Source organism: Rhinoderma darwinii, chromosome 1 (assembly GCF_050947455.1).
Source record: "Rhinoderma darwinii isolate aRhiDar2 chromosome 1, aRhiDar2.hap1, whole genome shotgun sequence".
NCBI classification, from domain to species: domain Eukaryota; kingdom Metazoa; phylum Chordata; class Amphibia; order Anura; family Rhinodermatidae; genus Rhinoderma; species Rhinoderma darwinii.
In genome coordinates this window covers 308,304,225-308,321,001 of record NC_134687.1, presented here as the reverse complement: position 1 = coordinate 308,321,001, position 16,777 = coordinate 308,304,225, and the positions used below count along the sequence as shown (strand labels likewise).

The following is a 16,777-nucleotide window of genomic DNA, read 5'->3' as shown; positions in this document are numbered from 1 at the left end:
TCAAAAACGCCTGAAAATCAGAGGCTGTTTTCACTGAAAACAGCTCCGTATTTTCAGACGTTTTTGGTTAAGCATGTGAACATACCCTTATGCTGCCCGAAATATTATCGTTGTCGGCAGCACATCTGCCTGTGTGTACAGGTAGATGTGCTGCCGACATGATCATTGTAACATTCGCTCGTCCCCATGAATTGCTCCTTGTGAAAGTAGCGAACGAGCGCCGATCAACTAGGTGTTTCATTGATCGGCGCTCTTTTACATGGCCCTTGTCGAGCCGTGTAAGAGGATCCTAAATATATTTGCGAAATAAAACCATTAAAAAAAATCTCTATCAGTGCTGAAATATCTTACTTTGGTGTCAGTGATAGAGCCCCCTGGAGTTTCTGTTATCCGCGCAATCTTTGTCCACCTTCTGCAGCGGTCTGCTGTGGACACGCATGTGCAGTAGCTTCTTGCCTCTCTTCCCCGCTCACTAAGGGCATGTTCACACGCAGCATTTTCATACGTAAGTCGGGCATTTTACGCCTCGAATTATGCCTGAAAAAACGGGTCCATTACTTCTACAAACATCTGCCTATTGCTTTCAATGTGTTTTATGATGTTCGGTTCCCACGAGGTGTAATTTTACGCGTCGCTGTCAAAAGACGGCGCGTAAAAAGACTCCCGCGTCAAAGAAGTGCATGTCACTTCTTGGGACGTTTTTGGAGCCGTTTTTCATTGACTCCATTGAAAAACAGCTCCAATAACGTCCGTAAAATACGCCGCGAAATAACGCGAGTAGTTACAAAAACGTCTGAAAATCAGGAGCTGTTTTCAGGCGAAAACAGCTCTGTAATTTCAGACGTATTTTGCTACTGCGTGTGAACATACCCTAAGCCATGCACTGATCTACCTGTTAGGGTATGTTCACATGCAGTGAGCAAAAGCGTCTGAAAATACGGTGCTGTTTTCAGGCGAAAACAGCTCCTGATTTTCAGACGTTTTTTTAACAACTCGCATTTTTCGCGGCCGTTTTTGGATCTGTTTTTCAATGGAGTCAATGAAAAACGCCTCCAAAAACGTCCCAAGAATTGTCCTGCACTTCTTTTGACGAGCCATCATTTTACGCGCCGTATTTTGACAGCGACGCGTAAAATAAAGGCTCGTGGAAACAGAACATCGTAATTCCCATTGAAAGCAATGGGCAGATGTTTGTAGGCGTATTAGGGGCGTTTTTTCAGGCATAATTCGAGGCGTAAAACGCCCGAATTACATCTGAAAACGCTGCGTGTGAATATACCCTAAAGCAGCGTGTATGCTGTCTTATTGGAGGAAGACGGCAATGCTATGCCTTGGGAAACAGGGTAGGGGTGTAGTAACAGGGCTGGAAACAACTCACTATTAGGAGTTCAAGCAGGAGAGGAGCCACGTGTGGTGCACTGTTGCTCGTGCACAGACACTGCTATGAACACAAAAAAAAAGGGTGCGTACATGGCCCAGGATGGGTAAAAAAAAAAGTTTTAATCAGTGATTTTCCATAAAATTACTTGTTTAGCTAATTACTAAAGGTCTGCAAAGGCTTTTTATAGGGGGCTTTCATGGGATCACCCCTTTAATGGAAGTTCAAGGGCATTTTCACATGCGGCAGATTTGTTGCAGAACTTTCAGCAACTGAAAAATCGATTCATATATCTAAATGAGGTTGTCTCTTTAGCATCTGCATGGATTTTTGAAAGCCTCATTTAACTGAACGGGACAGTCACAGAAATATTTTCAACAAATCTGCCATGTAATAATATACCCTAATGGTATGTTCACCTGCAAAACTAAAAACGGCTGTAAAATACGGAGCTGTTTTCAAGGGAAAACAGCCTCTGCTTTTCAGCCGTTTTTGAAACCACAAAAGTTTTTGGAGACGTTTCTTGCGGCCGTTTATGGAGCTGTCTTTCTATTGACGCAATGAAAAACGGTTCCAAAAATGGCTCAAGAAGTGACAGCCACTTCTTTTTACAGAGCGTTTTTTTACGTGCCGTTTTTTCAAACGGCCGCATAAAAAACGGCCCGGCGGAAGGAAATGTAGTTTTTCCCATTGAAATTAATGGGCAAATGTTTGGAGGCGTTCAGCTTCCGTTTTTTCAGCCGTCTTTCGAGACGTTTACGCCCCGAAAAACGGCTGAAAATAAGCCGCGTGAACATACCCTAAGAAAGAACTAAAGATATGTCATATTTCTCAATGCAATTCTGACAGTTTTCTAGTGCAATTACATTCAAAAGAATGGCTTTCAGGCTGAACACCATATTCATTAAGTCCTGAATTTTTTTTTCTAAAACCTGCAGTGTCCAAAAAAGGTGGAGTGGCTTCTAAGTTACTAGGAATGTGACTAAATTACAAAAAAAAACAACTGTTGCAGCTCACCACCAGAGATAAGTGGTGGTGAGCTATAACAGGTTGGAGAATACACGGCACACTACATTTAAATTACCTACTAGTGTATCACTTGGCAGAGCAGCAGTATTCGTAAATATGCCCCTACGGACTTAAAGCCATAAGGTAAAAGCAGATACACAGTGTTAGCAAGGCTGTATGGTTATCAGACACCCTAAGCATCAGTTTTTCCAAAAGGGGGCAATAAAACATTGGGGTATACTTATGAAAACTGTTGTACTGCTGAGTGATATGCTAGTCTGAAGAATTAATATAGTATGTGCACTCTATACACTACATTCTACTGAATCCTGAGTTGTTCCTGGCACCACCACTTTGCCTTAGAAAATTGGAGGAAAGGCTTAGTATAATAGTTGCATTAGTGTAACGGCCGCGGTCGCGGACCACCTCCTCCCCTTACCTGCTGATGGCCGCGACCGCAGACCTCTCTTCTCCTGCCGACGTCTCCTTCCGCTCTGCCCTGCAGTGAACACTAGGGTGCGCGCGCTCGTTCCCGGCCTTAAAGGGCCAGCGCAAGCACATGTAATTAATTATCCCCAGATCACCCTGGACTATAAAAAGGGCCGTGCCCTTTCACTCCTTGCCCCTGAGCGTTGTTGTGTATTCCAATGTTAGTCTTAGCAAATGATCCCTTAGTTGCACCCTGTTCCCAGTGTTCCCGTGCCCTGCTATCTGTATCCTGTATACCGTGCTGTATTTGTTTCTGAGCCTTATCGAGTGTCAGAGTAGTGTTGTGCCACCTGCCATGCCTGCTGTCATACACGTCTGGTGTCATCTGCCACGCCTGATATCATCCGCCATGTGTGGCGTCATCTACCTTCAAGTTCCATCTGTGCCTAAGCCTCTGCTGCTGTCTGGACTATTTAAGGTACTCTTGTACTAGGACTTTGTATAGACTGTTGTTTGGCCAGCTGCTATTTCACTACGGCAGTGTGGCCTAGTGGGTCCACATACCCATGGATCGTGACAATTAGTACCCTTGTTACATTTGGGAGGCTCTCTCTCCCTTTTCATGACACAAACAAAAGGAAAAGTGTAAGGAAGACATCATAAATATGGCTTTAGACATTTTTCATATTGAAATTATACCATTGGCATAATTGCATTGATAAATCTCTCCACATGCATATGGCAAATTGCACAAACAGATATAGTTTGGATTCACATGAGAGCAAGCTGAGGAAACGACCATTGTTTATAGCTGGAAAAAGTCCCTATGATTTTATTGCTTCATTCTTATCCAACAAAGCAGGAAACCTGCGGAAAGGACTCCTGGATCTGATTCATTAAAGAAAGCCTGGAGAGTTATCCTTCCCTCACAGGCAATACTCAGCATTTCCTATTGTAGACAAAATGAAAGGTGTTCTTAAATGGTCACTAACTTTCGACAAAATTTGCATGAAACAATAGTATTAATGAATATAAGAAACTTTGTAATATATCATATTAGAGAAAAATGCCTCTTTCTCCACTTATTAGCCCCCATCCCTTTCTAACTATTCACTCCGCATTAAAGGGATTGTCCAGGCATGGGATTGTCCATGCATTATGTTTTATCAGTATATGATCTGTGGGGGTCCGACACCCACACCCCGCACTGATAAGCTGTTACGACTGCCTCCGGGCACTAGAAGCAATGTATGGATCTGTTCCATAAGCAGATGGCTCCAGTCACAGTATAGGGGCCGTGCTGCAGTACTGCTGCTTTGCTCCTATTCAAGTGAATAGGAGCAGAGCTGCAGTGACCCAGCACAGCCGCTATACAGTGTACAGAGCCATCTGCTTCCGGCACCGACCATTGCATAGCTTCCAGTGGAAGAAAAAAAGACTAAGATCCAGCGCTTGTGCATGAATAAAAGGAATCACGGTTCCAATTTTACTATATAACAAATTGAAAAAATGTATCAAAGTGCAAAAAGGGTAAATCGCATTCGTATTTCGCCTACGCGTTTCAGACACGTGCAGTGGCATGTATAAATGTCCAAGTCTGCTCCCGTTGTTTATATCCGGTATGTGTGTTCCAATTGAATCTCCAAATCACCTGAAACTACCGGAAGTAAAAGACACAAGGTGCTTCAAAACTTTCTGTATTTCTGGAATTTGGTACGAATATTTCGTTATATACATACACTACCGTTCAAAAGTTTGGGGTCACCAAGACAATTTTGTGTTTTCCATGAAAACTCACACTTATATTTATCAAATGAGTTGCAAAATGACTAGAAAATATAGTCAAGACATTGACAAGGTTAGAAATAATGATTTTTATTTGAAATAATAATTTTCTCCTTCAAACTTTGCTTTCGCCAAAGAATCATCCATTTGCAGCAATCACAGCATTGCAGACCTTTGGCATTCTAGCTGTTAATTTGCTGAGGTAATCGGGAGAAATTTCCCCCCATGCTTCCAGAAGGCCCTCCCACAAGTTGGATTGGCTTGATGGGCACTTCTTGCGTACCATACGGTCAAGCTGCTCCCACAACAGCTCTATGGGGTTGAGATCTGGTGACTGCGCTGGTCACTCCATTACAGATAGAATACCAGCTGCCTGCTTCTTCCCTAAATAGTTCTTGCATAATTTGGAGGTGTGCTTTGGGTCATTGTCCTGTTGTAGGATGAAATTGGCACCAATCAAGCGCTGTCCACAGGGTATGGCATGACGTTGCAAAATGGAGTGATAGCCTTCCTTATTCAAAATCCCTTTTACCTTGTACAAATCTCCCACTTTACCAGCACCAAAGCAACCCCAGACCATCACATTACCTCCACCATGCTTGACAGATGGCGTCAGGCACTCTTCCAGCATCATTTCAGTTGTTCTGCGTCTCACAAATGTTCTTCTGTGTGATCCAAACACCTCAAACTTCGATTCGTCTGTCCATAACATTTTTTTCCAATCTTCCTCTGTCCAATGTCTGTGTGCTTTTGCCCATATTAATCTTTTCCTTTTATTAGCCAGTCTCAGATATGGCTTTTTCTTTGCCACTCTGCCCTGAAGGCCAGCATCCTGGAGTCGCCTCTTCACTGTAGACGTTGACACTGGCGTTTTGCGGGTACTATTTAATGAAGCTGCCAGTTGAGGACCTGTGAGGCGTCTATTTCTCAAACTAGAGACTCTAATGTACTTGTCTTGTTGCTCAGTTGTGCAGCGGGGCCTCCCACTTCTCTTTCTACCCTGGTTAGAGCCTGTTTGTGCTGTCCTCTGAAGGGAGTAGCACACACCGTTGTAGGAAATCTTCAGTTTCTTGGCAATTTCTCGCATGGAATAGCCTTCATTTCTAAGAACAAGAATAGACTGTCGAGTTTCACATGAAAGCTCTCTTTTTCTAGCCATTTGGAGAGTTTAATCGCACCCACAAATGTAATGCTCCAGATTCTCAACTAGCTCAAAGGAAGGTCAGTTTTATAGCTACTCTAAACAGCAAAACTGTTTGCACAAGGGTTTTCAAGTGTTTTCTAATCATCCATTAGCCTTCTAACACAGTTAGCAAACACAATGTACCATTAGAACACTGGAGTGATGGTTGCTGGAAATGGGCCTCTATACACCTATGTAGATATTGCATTAAAAACCAGACGTTTGCAGCTAGAATAGTCATTTACCACATTAACAATGTATAGAGTGTATTTCTGATTAATTTAATGTTATCTTCATTGAAAAAAACTGTGCTTTTCTTTCAAAAATAAGGAAATTTCTAAGTGACCCTAAACTTTTGAACAGTAGTGTATAATTTAAGCAATTGTTTATTTATATCGGTACTCACTAGGAGAGTGAATAAATGCTCATTAATGAAGGCTCTGTAATACTGTGTCAAATTGTATGTATGTTTATTAATTTAATTACGTCAGTCGATTTAGAGGACCGGATGTAAACATAACTGGAGATGAATCGAAAAAAATGCAACATCGAGAAATAAAACATGAAACAATGAATAAACAATGAAAAACAAAAGACTGTTAAAAATAATTAAAAAATATTCCATATATATATATATATATATATATATATATATATATATATATATATGTACAAGTGTTTTTTACTTTGAGTGAAATGTATCAATGTTTTTTGCCGATATCGAGAGCATCAAAGCGATGTGACGTCACAACCGTTATCTCACTTGTCCTTTTTGAAAATACTCTCAGTTCTCCCGGGTTTTGATGTATAAAAATCAAGCCTATACCTTTTGTGTCCTTAAACTGACCTGATGAAGGGACCAGTTCGGTCCTGAAAAGCGTTGTCTCAATAAATAATTACATGATCAAAGAGAAAAATAATTGACTTTTTAACTTATGAGCCAGGCGCCGAGACCCGATCACTGCAAGTGTTTCTCAGATACCTTATCGCTTACAGTATAGAATCCCCTTCTATATTTGTGTAGACAAACTTTTTTCCTCTAGACGTAGAGGATGTCCCCTGGTTAAAGTTACATTCCTGGGTATAAATAGATCATGAGAGCGATACATCTGATATATTTATACAAAGTTATTAGGTCACCCCTCAGCTATATTATTTCTAAACGAAATAACCCTAATTTTGATCATCTTTCTGGGAACTGTAGTCCACCCTTTCCATTTATTACTTTAGTTGCCCACCTTTGAACCCGCTCAAGCTCTACTATGTCTATCTTGTGCACTGGTGCCCAAAACTGTACACAATATTCCATGTGCGTTCTGACTAGTGATTTATAAAGTGGTAGAACTATGTTCTTGTCATGTGGATCTATGCCCCTTTTAAGGCACCCCATGATTCTTTTTGCCCTGGCAGCAGCAGCTTGACACTGGTTGCTACAGTTACGTAAGTTTACTGTCAACTAGACTAGATCCTTTATATTCATTTACTTACTGCAACTTGCTTCGGGTTCCGCACACAGAGTCATCATGAGGCAAAGTTTGCAACAATTGGCCAGTGGATTTGTGTTTTGTTTTCCTCTGTGTCAAACAGCTAAGTCTGAAAAAGGTTGAACTCGAGAGATGTGTGTATTTTTTCAACCTAAGTAACTATGTAACTATTTAGAGGAGTAAAAAAGGGTTTACGGTTTTCCAGAAACAGCACCACTTCTGTCCATGGGTTGTGTCCGGTATTGTAGCTTTAATCCACTCACTTAAATGAAGTTGGGCTGCAATACCCGACACAACCCATGGACAGAAGTAGCGCTGTTTCTGGAAAAATAGCAGACTGTTTTTTCTTTTCTGATCCTGGATAACCCCTTTAACTGTAGTGGCAACAAAAAAACAACATTCATTACAATAACCAATCTCTGTTGTAACATTTCATTAGGTTATTAGGTAGGAAAACTAGTTTGGCCAAAATGTGGAAACTTATTTTTTATTAGGACCTAAAGAATATAGGCTGCATCTGGTTTGGCATGAATTAGTGGGTAGAAATGTTGTTGTTTTTTTTACAAGTAAGGCTTGACACTGGCATTAATATTTGATAGTCTTAGTTTCCTTGAAAATCTAGACAATCTATAGGTACTGTGGGAAAAACAGGGAGAACGTCTGTTCATGGATGTCATCTTTTAAAACAAAACTTTTTTGACCCTAGCAGGTGTGATCTGTTTGTCAGAGCTGCAGGGGTGTAACTATATGAAGTGCAGAAGATACAGTTGCATCGTGGCACTGGTGACAGAATGATGACCAATAGCCAGTCTGACACTTATAGGGGCAGCAGTACTATAAGGGTCTGTTCACACAGAGTATTTTGACGAGCTTTTTGGAGCGGAAACCGCTCCGCAAAACTCGTCAAAAACCGGCCGAAAATGCCTCCCATTGATTTCAATGGGAGGCGGGGGCGGTTTTCTCCCGCGAGCGGTAAAACCGCCTCGCGGGAGAAAGAAGAGACATGCCCTATCTTCGCGCGTTTACGACTCTGACCTCTGGGACATCAATGGGAGGCAGAGAGAGCGTATTTCGCTGAGTTTTTTGCCCGTAGCACTCAATGGCCGCGGGCAAAAAACGAACTTCCGTTTCTGATATGTAGATTCAATCTCATGAATTCTATGTGTATGACCTTTTATATTTACTATCTTGCTGTGTTATTTTGTATTTACATTCTTCTTTTTAGAAAATATAGTATTTTGATCTAGTTATTGATACATTTCAGCTACTCACCTGATGGAATGTCCAGACTAATGATTGGTATCTTTATCTGCTTCATTGTTGCCAGAATTGTTGCCCATGGTTCTTTCAACTCTCCCGTGTCTTCTTCTACACCCAATACTGCATCCACCACCAAATTGTATGCATCATTGATTAACTGCACCTGAAGTACACAAGAAAATATTAGGAACTCACTTTTTCAGAACCACTAGGGCGGTATTTATCAAGAATGCTCTTGTTTTTATAGGAAAGATCTGGTACTATAAGAAGGACAATGTTTCTTATACATACACCAAACAGTATACTAGTTCACCGTCACCTTCTATATTTCTATCGGCGTTATATCTCCTATTGCTCTAGTCTGTTATACCAAGTCTATGCCCGTTTGATCCCTTTAAATGGATGAATGCAATTTAGAACTTCTGGGTAAGGAATTGATACAGATTTAGCACATAAAGGAAGAATTTAGGTCTTGTCACTTCTGGACACCGCAGCCTCTTATGAGTTGCAATTATTAGAAGTATTACGATGAAATTCGATTGGGAAGCTTGATGACAACATTTCATGTGATTTCCATCAGCTAAAGTGTTGTCAAGATCTTGGTGCTGAACGTAACGGAACAAGGCAACCACTATCCATGCCATCAATTGTTTATATAGAGTGGTTGTGGTGAAAATGGCTCTCTATTTAGCGAATGCGGTCAATTCCCTTCTTTACCTGTATTGTACCAATTTGGTTTTACAAGAATGCTACTTTTCTGTTTTATTTTACTGGAGAGCAGTGTATTGTGTTGGATTTCAACATACTTGGTCTGTTGGCTTATCTCCCTCTTCTTATTGCATGGCTGTTCAAGTCGAGTGTGCATATTTATAGTTTCTTCAACTTAAAGTGTCATTCCAGTGAAAAACCAACATTTCAGCTTCAAAAAGCCCTCAAAGTTTAATTTACCTGAATGATGCCATTACAGGAATCCCCTGGTGTCCCTTACTAGGCCACATCCTAAACCTGTGCTAGCCATAACAATAGAGCAGGGTTGCCCTGACCTGTGTTTCAGCCAATATAGGAAATATACACACACAGAACTACATAATTTTACAAGGATTACTACTCTCCTGCAGGATACTAATAGGACAGCAGTGATGATGGGGCTTGGAGAATGTTAAGATGTTTTCTGTCAGTCAGGACGCATCGTTTCAGATTAATTTTCGTAGTTGTGTGCACCTGCCCACTGATATCTATGTAATGAGAGGTAATTAACACGCGGCTGACTCAATGTCAAGGAGTCATGGAGATAGCTGACACTTAGTACCGCAATGTAGAAAATCTGTAGTAACAGTAAATAGCAGGAACTACAAAGACTATATAAGGTAAAAGTAAGGAATACATATAAACCCTATGTCGTGACTGATTTTTCATTTTTTAATGGAGTGTTCCTTTAAATGATTAAATAAATAAAAAGCATCTAAACAATTTTTTTATTTTTGAGAAATGTGAGACTAAAACATGAAATGCTTTTGATGGTGGTGTAGGTGCTTCATCTACAGCAACGTATTTTGTTGTCGTTGTAGAAGAGGCTGAAGATACTTCTGTGAGCACTCATCCTCTAAGCAGGAGCTGTAACTAAAAGCTCCTGACCTTAGAGCAGCCTGCTGAATACAGCTGGGGTCGGAAAACATTCTGACCCCAGCTGCTTAACCCTCTGATCGCCACGGTCCCTGACCGCGGCATGATCAAAGGGGTCTCCCCTCTTCGATCGCGTCACCGGCAACCCGGTGATGCGATCGTAGACTGGGGAATCGGTCTGCAGTCAGCCCCGGGGACCTACAAAGGACCCGAGGGCTGTCTGCTCAGTATGCCTGCTGTTAGGGCACACTATGTGCTGTATAACAGCAGCCAGTGTCAAAGTGACACAGAAGATCATGTTAGCATACAGGAGTATGCTAATACTTTATAAGTAAAAAATAAAGTTATCCCTTAATGGGATTTTTGTAATAAAAAATACATACATTACATAAAAACAAAAAACCTACACATATTAGGTATCTACATGACCGTAATAATCTGAAGAAACAGGTTATTTAGCGTGAAACATGAACGGGTTAAAAAATAAACAGAAAAAACAATGCCAAAAATCGATTTTTCCTATATTCACGCCGAAAAATAAATTATATAACTTAAACAGTGGTTTTTTTTTCTATCCCCCAAACCACACAGACGAAACAAACAAATTTGTCACACATAAAACAAGGCCTCATACGGCCACGTTAATGAAAAAATAAAAAAGTTATGGCTGCTAAAACGCAGAGAATCAAAAACTGAAAAGTTTAGCTGGTCATTAAGGCCATTCAGGCCCGATCGTTAAGGGATGAAATCAATTATTATTATTATTATTATCATCATCATCATCATCATCATAGAATTATTATTATTAGTCCATCGAATTGCTTACTTCTGTTGGAAGATAAGACAGGAAAGGAATGTCCATCTTCTCACACTGAATTGTCAAGTCCTTATAGACACTATCTACTGATTTCTTAGGGTAGAATATTGTTGGTTCATAATCCTAGAAAATAAAATCTTTAAATGGTTATCACATTTAAAAGGTAACATACTAATGTAAAAAAATACACAACATATGTTGTATTGGTCAAATGAACGCACAGTCTCCTCACAACCTTGTAAATACATACTGTAGATCAGGGGTCTCAAACTCGGCCGGGTAAGTGGGCCGCATATAGAAAAAATGGGAAGTTGACGGGCCGCATTGCTTTCAAATTTGATACAATACAAAATTATTGTTAATCAATTAGTTATTTGAACTACTATAACACTATATTACTAGAATAATAATACTACATTACTATAATACCACCGCTAGGTTTAAAATTTGAGATATTTCTCCACGTGCTTATTTCAACAATCCAGCTTTCCAATTTAAGTGTCGCTAAATGCAGTCCAGCGGCTCAGTTAGCACACATGTCAAGATTGGGCAGCCCCTTTTTAGATAGTGCCGCAGTGCCCTCTGTGGATGCTGCCGCAGTGCCCTCTGTGGATGCTGCCGCAGTGCCCTCTATGGATGCTGCCGTAGTGCCCTCTGTGGATAATGCAACACACCCCTAGATAAGGCCACAGTGCCCTCTGTAGATAAGGCCACAGTGCCCTCTGTAGATAAGGCCACAGTGCCCTCTGTAGATAAGGCCACAGTGCCCTCTGTAGATAAGGCCACAGTGCCCTCTGTAGATAATGCAACACACCCCTAGATAATGCCAGTGTCCTTTTCAGATACTGTCACACACCCACTTGTAGATAACGCCACAGTGCCCTCTGTAGAGGCTGCCACAGTGCCCTCTGTAGAGGCTGCCACAGTGCCCTCTGTAGAGGCTGCCACAGTGCCCTCTGTAGAGGCTGCCCCAGTGCCCTCTGTAGAGGCTGCCCCAGTGCCCTCTGTAGAGGCTGCCCCAGTGCCCTCTGTAGAGGCTGCCCCAGTGCCCTCTGTAGAGGCTGCCCCAGTTCCCTCTGTAGAGGCTGCCCCAGTGATGTCAGGGACTTGCCCAGAGCTGGAGTCCCAGGCAGAGCGCTAGTAGGCTCTTCCTGGGACTCCAGCTGTGCTCCTGACATCACTGGGACTCCTGCTCTGGGGAAGCCCCTGACATCATTGTCGATGTATGGACAGCGATGTCAGAGGCTTCCCCAGAGTCCCTGAGCAGAGCCGATAATAGCACTCTGCCCGGGACTCCGCTCTGGGGAAGACCCTGACACACTGTCCATATATGGGCAGCGATGTCAGGGAATTCCACAGAGTCCCGGAGCAGAGCCGACACCTGCGCTCTGCTCGTGACTCCGGCTCTGGGGAAGCCCCAGACATCGCTGTTCATATGTGGACAGCGATGTCAGGAAATTCCACAGAGTCCAGGAGCAGAGCCAACACCGGCGCTCTGCTCCGCTCTGGGCAAGACCCTGACACACTGTCCATATATGGGCAGCGATGTCAGGGAATTCCACAGAGTCCCGGAGCAGAGCCGACACCAGCGCTCTGCTCGGGACTTCGGCTCTGGGGAAGCCCCAGACATCGCTGTTCATATGTGGACAGCGATGTCAGGGAATTCCACAGAGTCCAGGAGCAGAGCCGACACCAGCGCTCTGCTCCGCTCTGGGCAAGACCCTGACACACTGTCCATATATGGGCAGCGATGTCAGGGAATTCCACAGAGTCCCGGAGCAGAGCCGACACCAGCGCTCTGCTCGGGACTCCGGCTCTGGGGAAGCCCCAGACATCGCTGTTCATATGTGGACAGCGATGTCAGGGAGTTCCAGAGTCTCGGAGCAGAGCCGATACTAGCGGCTCTGTGTCCCGCGGGCCGCAGATGACAGCCCCACGGGCCGTGTGCTTGAGACCCCTGCTGTAGATGATGGTTTCCATCGCTGCTAATTTCTATTGTCATAATATCATTATCCTCTGTGTCAGTATAGAGCCGTGCTTTGTGCCTAAAGCCCTGTGGCTATGCATTGAAGACATTTTGATTTAGGGCCTGTTCACATCAGCGTTAGTTTCCGCTGAGGGGTTCCAAAACGACGGAACCCTGACACTACGGTGACAGACTGAAACCATTAGCTAGGTTACCGTCACCATTGAGTTCAATAGTGAGGGAAACAGAAGCTGAGGTTTCCGTTTGACTTTCCGCTGAGGGGTTAACCTGACGGAAACCTCCGACAGAACCCCTCAGCGGGAACGAACGCTGATGTGAACACACATTTATCCGGTGGAACGTTGTTTTGATTTTTGCCAAACATTTATCATTGTTTTAATAAGAATGATTAAACAAAATAAAATAAAAAATCACAATATTTAACATAATATAAGAAAATAACTCATTTTGTGCAATACAATATGTTTCCACGAGATAATAACAAAGGCATCAGATGCTTATAAAAGGAAGAGACTATTGGGTACTAAGAACTCACACTATAAGGGTGAGTTCACACTGAGTTTTTTGCAGGTAGAAAATCTGGCTCAAAATTCCGTTTGGAATTTTAAGGCAGATTTTGGTCTGCCTGCACGCAGATTTTCGCGACGTTTTTCATCCGTGGCCATTGAGCACGGCGCTCAATGGCCACGGATGAAAAACGTCGCGAAAATCTGCGTGCAGGCAGACCAAAATCTGCCTTAAAATTCCAAACGGAATTTTGAGCCAGATTTTCTACCTGCAAAAAACTCAGTGTGAACTCACCCTTATAGTGGGCATAAAACGCCGTGAAATACGCTTTGTCTGCCTTCCATTGATGTCAATGGGAGGTCGGAGGCGTAAACGCCCGAAGATAGGGCATGTACCTTCTTTTTCCCACGAGACGGTTTTTCTGCTCGCAGGAAAAAAGTGCCTCTGCCTCCCATTGAAACCAATGGGAGGCATTTTCGGAAGTTTTTTTGGGTTGAGGGGGGCGGGCTGAATAAACTGCCTGGCATTGAGCTGAAAAGGACATTTCGGAATATTGCAAGCTGCCTTTAGCCAAACATCATGACTGAGAACATTCCTGGTGATGCCCATTGGCTGGGAGATGCCGACTAGCAGACTGCAGCTCACAATGCTCATTACAAATGTATTTTTTAGCTGGATACCCAATAGAGTATACAGCCCTCCATACTCTGGCTCTGGTTGCTATATTGTGGCAGCTTTTACCAGTTACTGGCTTGACTCTTTATGAGTATATTAAAGATGCCCTTGTTCTTTATCATCTGACAGAGGCACTTTAAAACTGGCAATGGAAAACTTATGACACTATTTGTCAGAAATAGGGGACACAATTTACGGCAACATTGAGCTGTTGAACCTGCAGTAGCGTATATTAAAAGTTGAATGTATCATCAGACAAATGAACAAAAGTAACCTAGACAGACTGCTTGTGGCTGAGCACGATGAAGGACATGTGTGGCACTTTTGCTTTTTCCTTTTGTGATATTATTATGTCTGCTCCTGACCCTTCTTTTATTTTCAGCAGTGGATTTTTAAAGGAAAGTACAAACTACTTGACCACAGCATGGCCAGAATACTCTAACAGATGGTAAATTCTGTATCTCTGGCTTCAGGTGTTGAGTGGTCAATGAAGCAGGTAAAATATGAATAGATTTTCATGTATTTCTCTTTTGACTTTGTACTGTTAATACAGCCGAATTTTTTACTTATGGTCAAGTAAATCTGTGTATTTTCTTAGTTTGTTCTTTTCAAAATATTCCTCACTAGAGACAGCTATGGTTTCGATAACAGAAATTAAGCTTTTGCCAAGACCATTTAGAAACTAGGTGAAGTATAACTGACCAAACAGATATTGACGAAAGAGGTTTTTCCATTGTGTAAAGCAGAAAAGAATTTACAGGACAATAAAGTCATTTTACAGCCTAAACAGTCATAAAGTGGTATAAGCAATTGCCAATGAGTGGTCAAAGAGCAACAAAAACATTGAGACAAAATGATCATTCTTACACGGTCAAGACAATTTAGCTCTGTAAAACAATGATCAACTGTATACACACGGACACTCAAGAGTACATCTCTTCTGATCTGAATATCAAAACAGCCACATAGAAGCATCAAAGTATGGATCTTTTACATAGAAAGACCAAGAACCATTCCAAAAATTTCCAGCCACATTATGTGTCACAGGTCATTGTCCAAGCATTATATTGGAATAAAATCGTATTTCTTTCCGCTCAATACGACAAGATTTCATACAACATATCATTTATAATTGCTTAGACTAAACTTTAGAATTTTTGCTTTAAAGTCAAAATCCCGAGACAAAAAAAAGGAAAATAAAAATGTTGCTGAGAGATGGGCCAATTTCCCACTACCAAGTGTTCTACTTGCCTGGGATTAACATAGAGATCTTGGAGCTTAAACTTGCCAGCGTCCTCTAATTCATGATCTTCTAAGTCAGCATAGATTCATGTCACTATTATTATTAATTCAAGGGCAATGTGCATATGAGAAGTGTTTTAAGTTCATGACATGAGACAATAAACTCAACAAGGACAAAGAGTGATGAGCTCGGAACAAACCCGAGCAAGGAGGCATAAGGATCGCCATGTGTCTACGTTAGCTGTTCTTAGGGAGGCTTAAATTGGCGGCCGGCGCATGGCGTGGCGCCGACAAGTCTAAGGTGGGCTGGCTAGGAAGCCCACCTGTAGTGAAAATGGGCGTTTCAGTAAAGAAGGCCAGCCAAATGATTAGTTAGTTAGGTAAAGTGGGCGGGGAGAGAGGGGTAGATAAGGGGTAGCCAGGTAAGGAGCTAGTCAGTTGCTGGAAGATAGAAAAGATAATTTTGTTTCTGTTTACAGGGAAAAGCAAGATTGGATTGTGCTGAAGAGACCAGAGAAGATGAGCAGGACCACTGAGAATATCGTTGACTGTGAGCTGGGAGTTTCTCAAATGAAGGGGCAGAAAAGGAAGATAGAGTCCCCAGATGGAAGCCAGCAAACCCGGTAAGTCAGAGGTACACCTGCAGTTAGGAGCAGGTTCTAGCAAGTTATATTCAGCCCAGCCTGGGGGTGGTGGGGAGGACATGGATATTTCTTTCCTTAAGCCAGAGCCCAGCATGTATAGAGATATAGGTATGCAAAGAAAATTTTTCCTGGGAGGGCGTTTTGTGCCGGGGGCAATGGTGCTCATATGTATCAGGCTAGATGCCATGGACTTGTCATCAAGGCCTGCCAGGGGATTACTTAGTAGTTCCAGGGTTTGGGAGCAGTTTGTGAGGGTTTAGCAATGGGCTATGGGGCCTTTCAGCAATTGAACAGTAAGGAAGCATTATCACTGAGCCAAGGGGAAAGGTCTGGGCTAAGGCAGGAGAAGGGTCACATAGGAACACATACTCGCACAATATCTTTTGTTGCAGGGAGCGAAGCAGTGATAGAGCACAACAAGCAGAGGAGGGATTGCAGCAAGCCAGCCCAGCGACCAGCAACCCAGGATGGAGTGATTAAGAGCCTGGAAACCGAAGGATGCAACAACTGGGTGAGTCTGATTCCGATTCATTGGATGGGCATTATTTGTGTTTGGATGAGAAGTAATGCAGTAATTAAGGAAAAATGCTTAACATGTAAAAAAAAAATACCAAAAAAAAGAAAAACATTTAAAGGTAGTGAAGGGAAGAGCAAATAAGTAAAGGAGCTGTATCTGTCGGGGGTGTAAGAGATTTTCTCTTCCACCGTCTTACTGGGTTAGATTCTAAAGTTAAGCGCAATAAATTAAATACAAG

The 16,777-nt window shown here is 42.4% G+C and overlaps 1 protein-coding gene across 2 annotated transcripts in view; it reads right to left on the bottom strand.

Moving 5' to 3' along the window:
* Positions 1–16,777, bottom strand: part of YJEFN3 (YjeF N-terminal domain containing 3) — a 196,630-nt gene that overhangs the window by 17,650 nt on the left and 162,203 nt on the right. For both annotated transcript variants that reach the window (XM_075851222.1, XM_075851228.1), the window contains exons 4-5: positions 10,977–11,090; positions 8,540–8,690 (exon numbers count right to left, since the gene is read on the bottom strand). In XM_075851222.1, the coding sequence (XP_075707337.1) occupies positions 8,540–8,690; positions 10,977–11,090 (265 nt within the window). The remainder of the gene's footprint in view (positions 1–8,539; positions 8,691–10,976; positions 11,091–16,777) is intronic.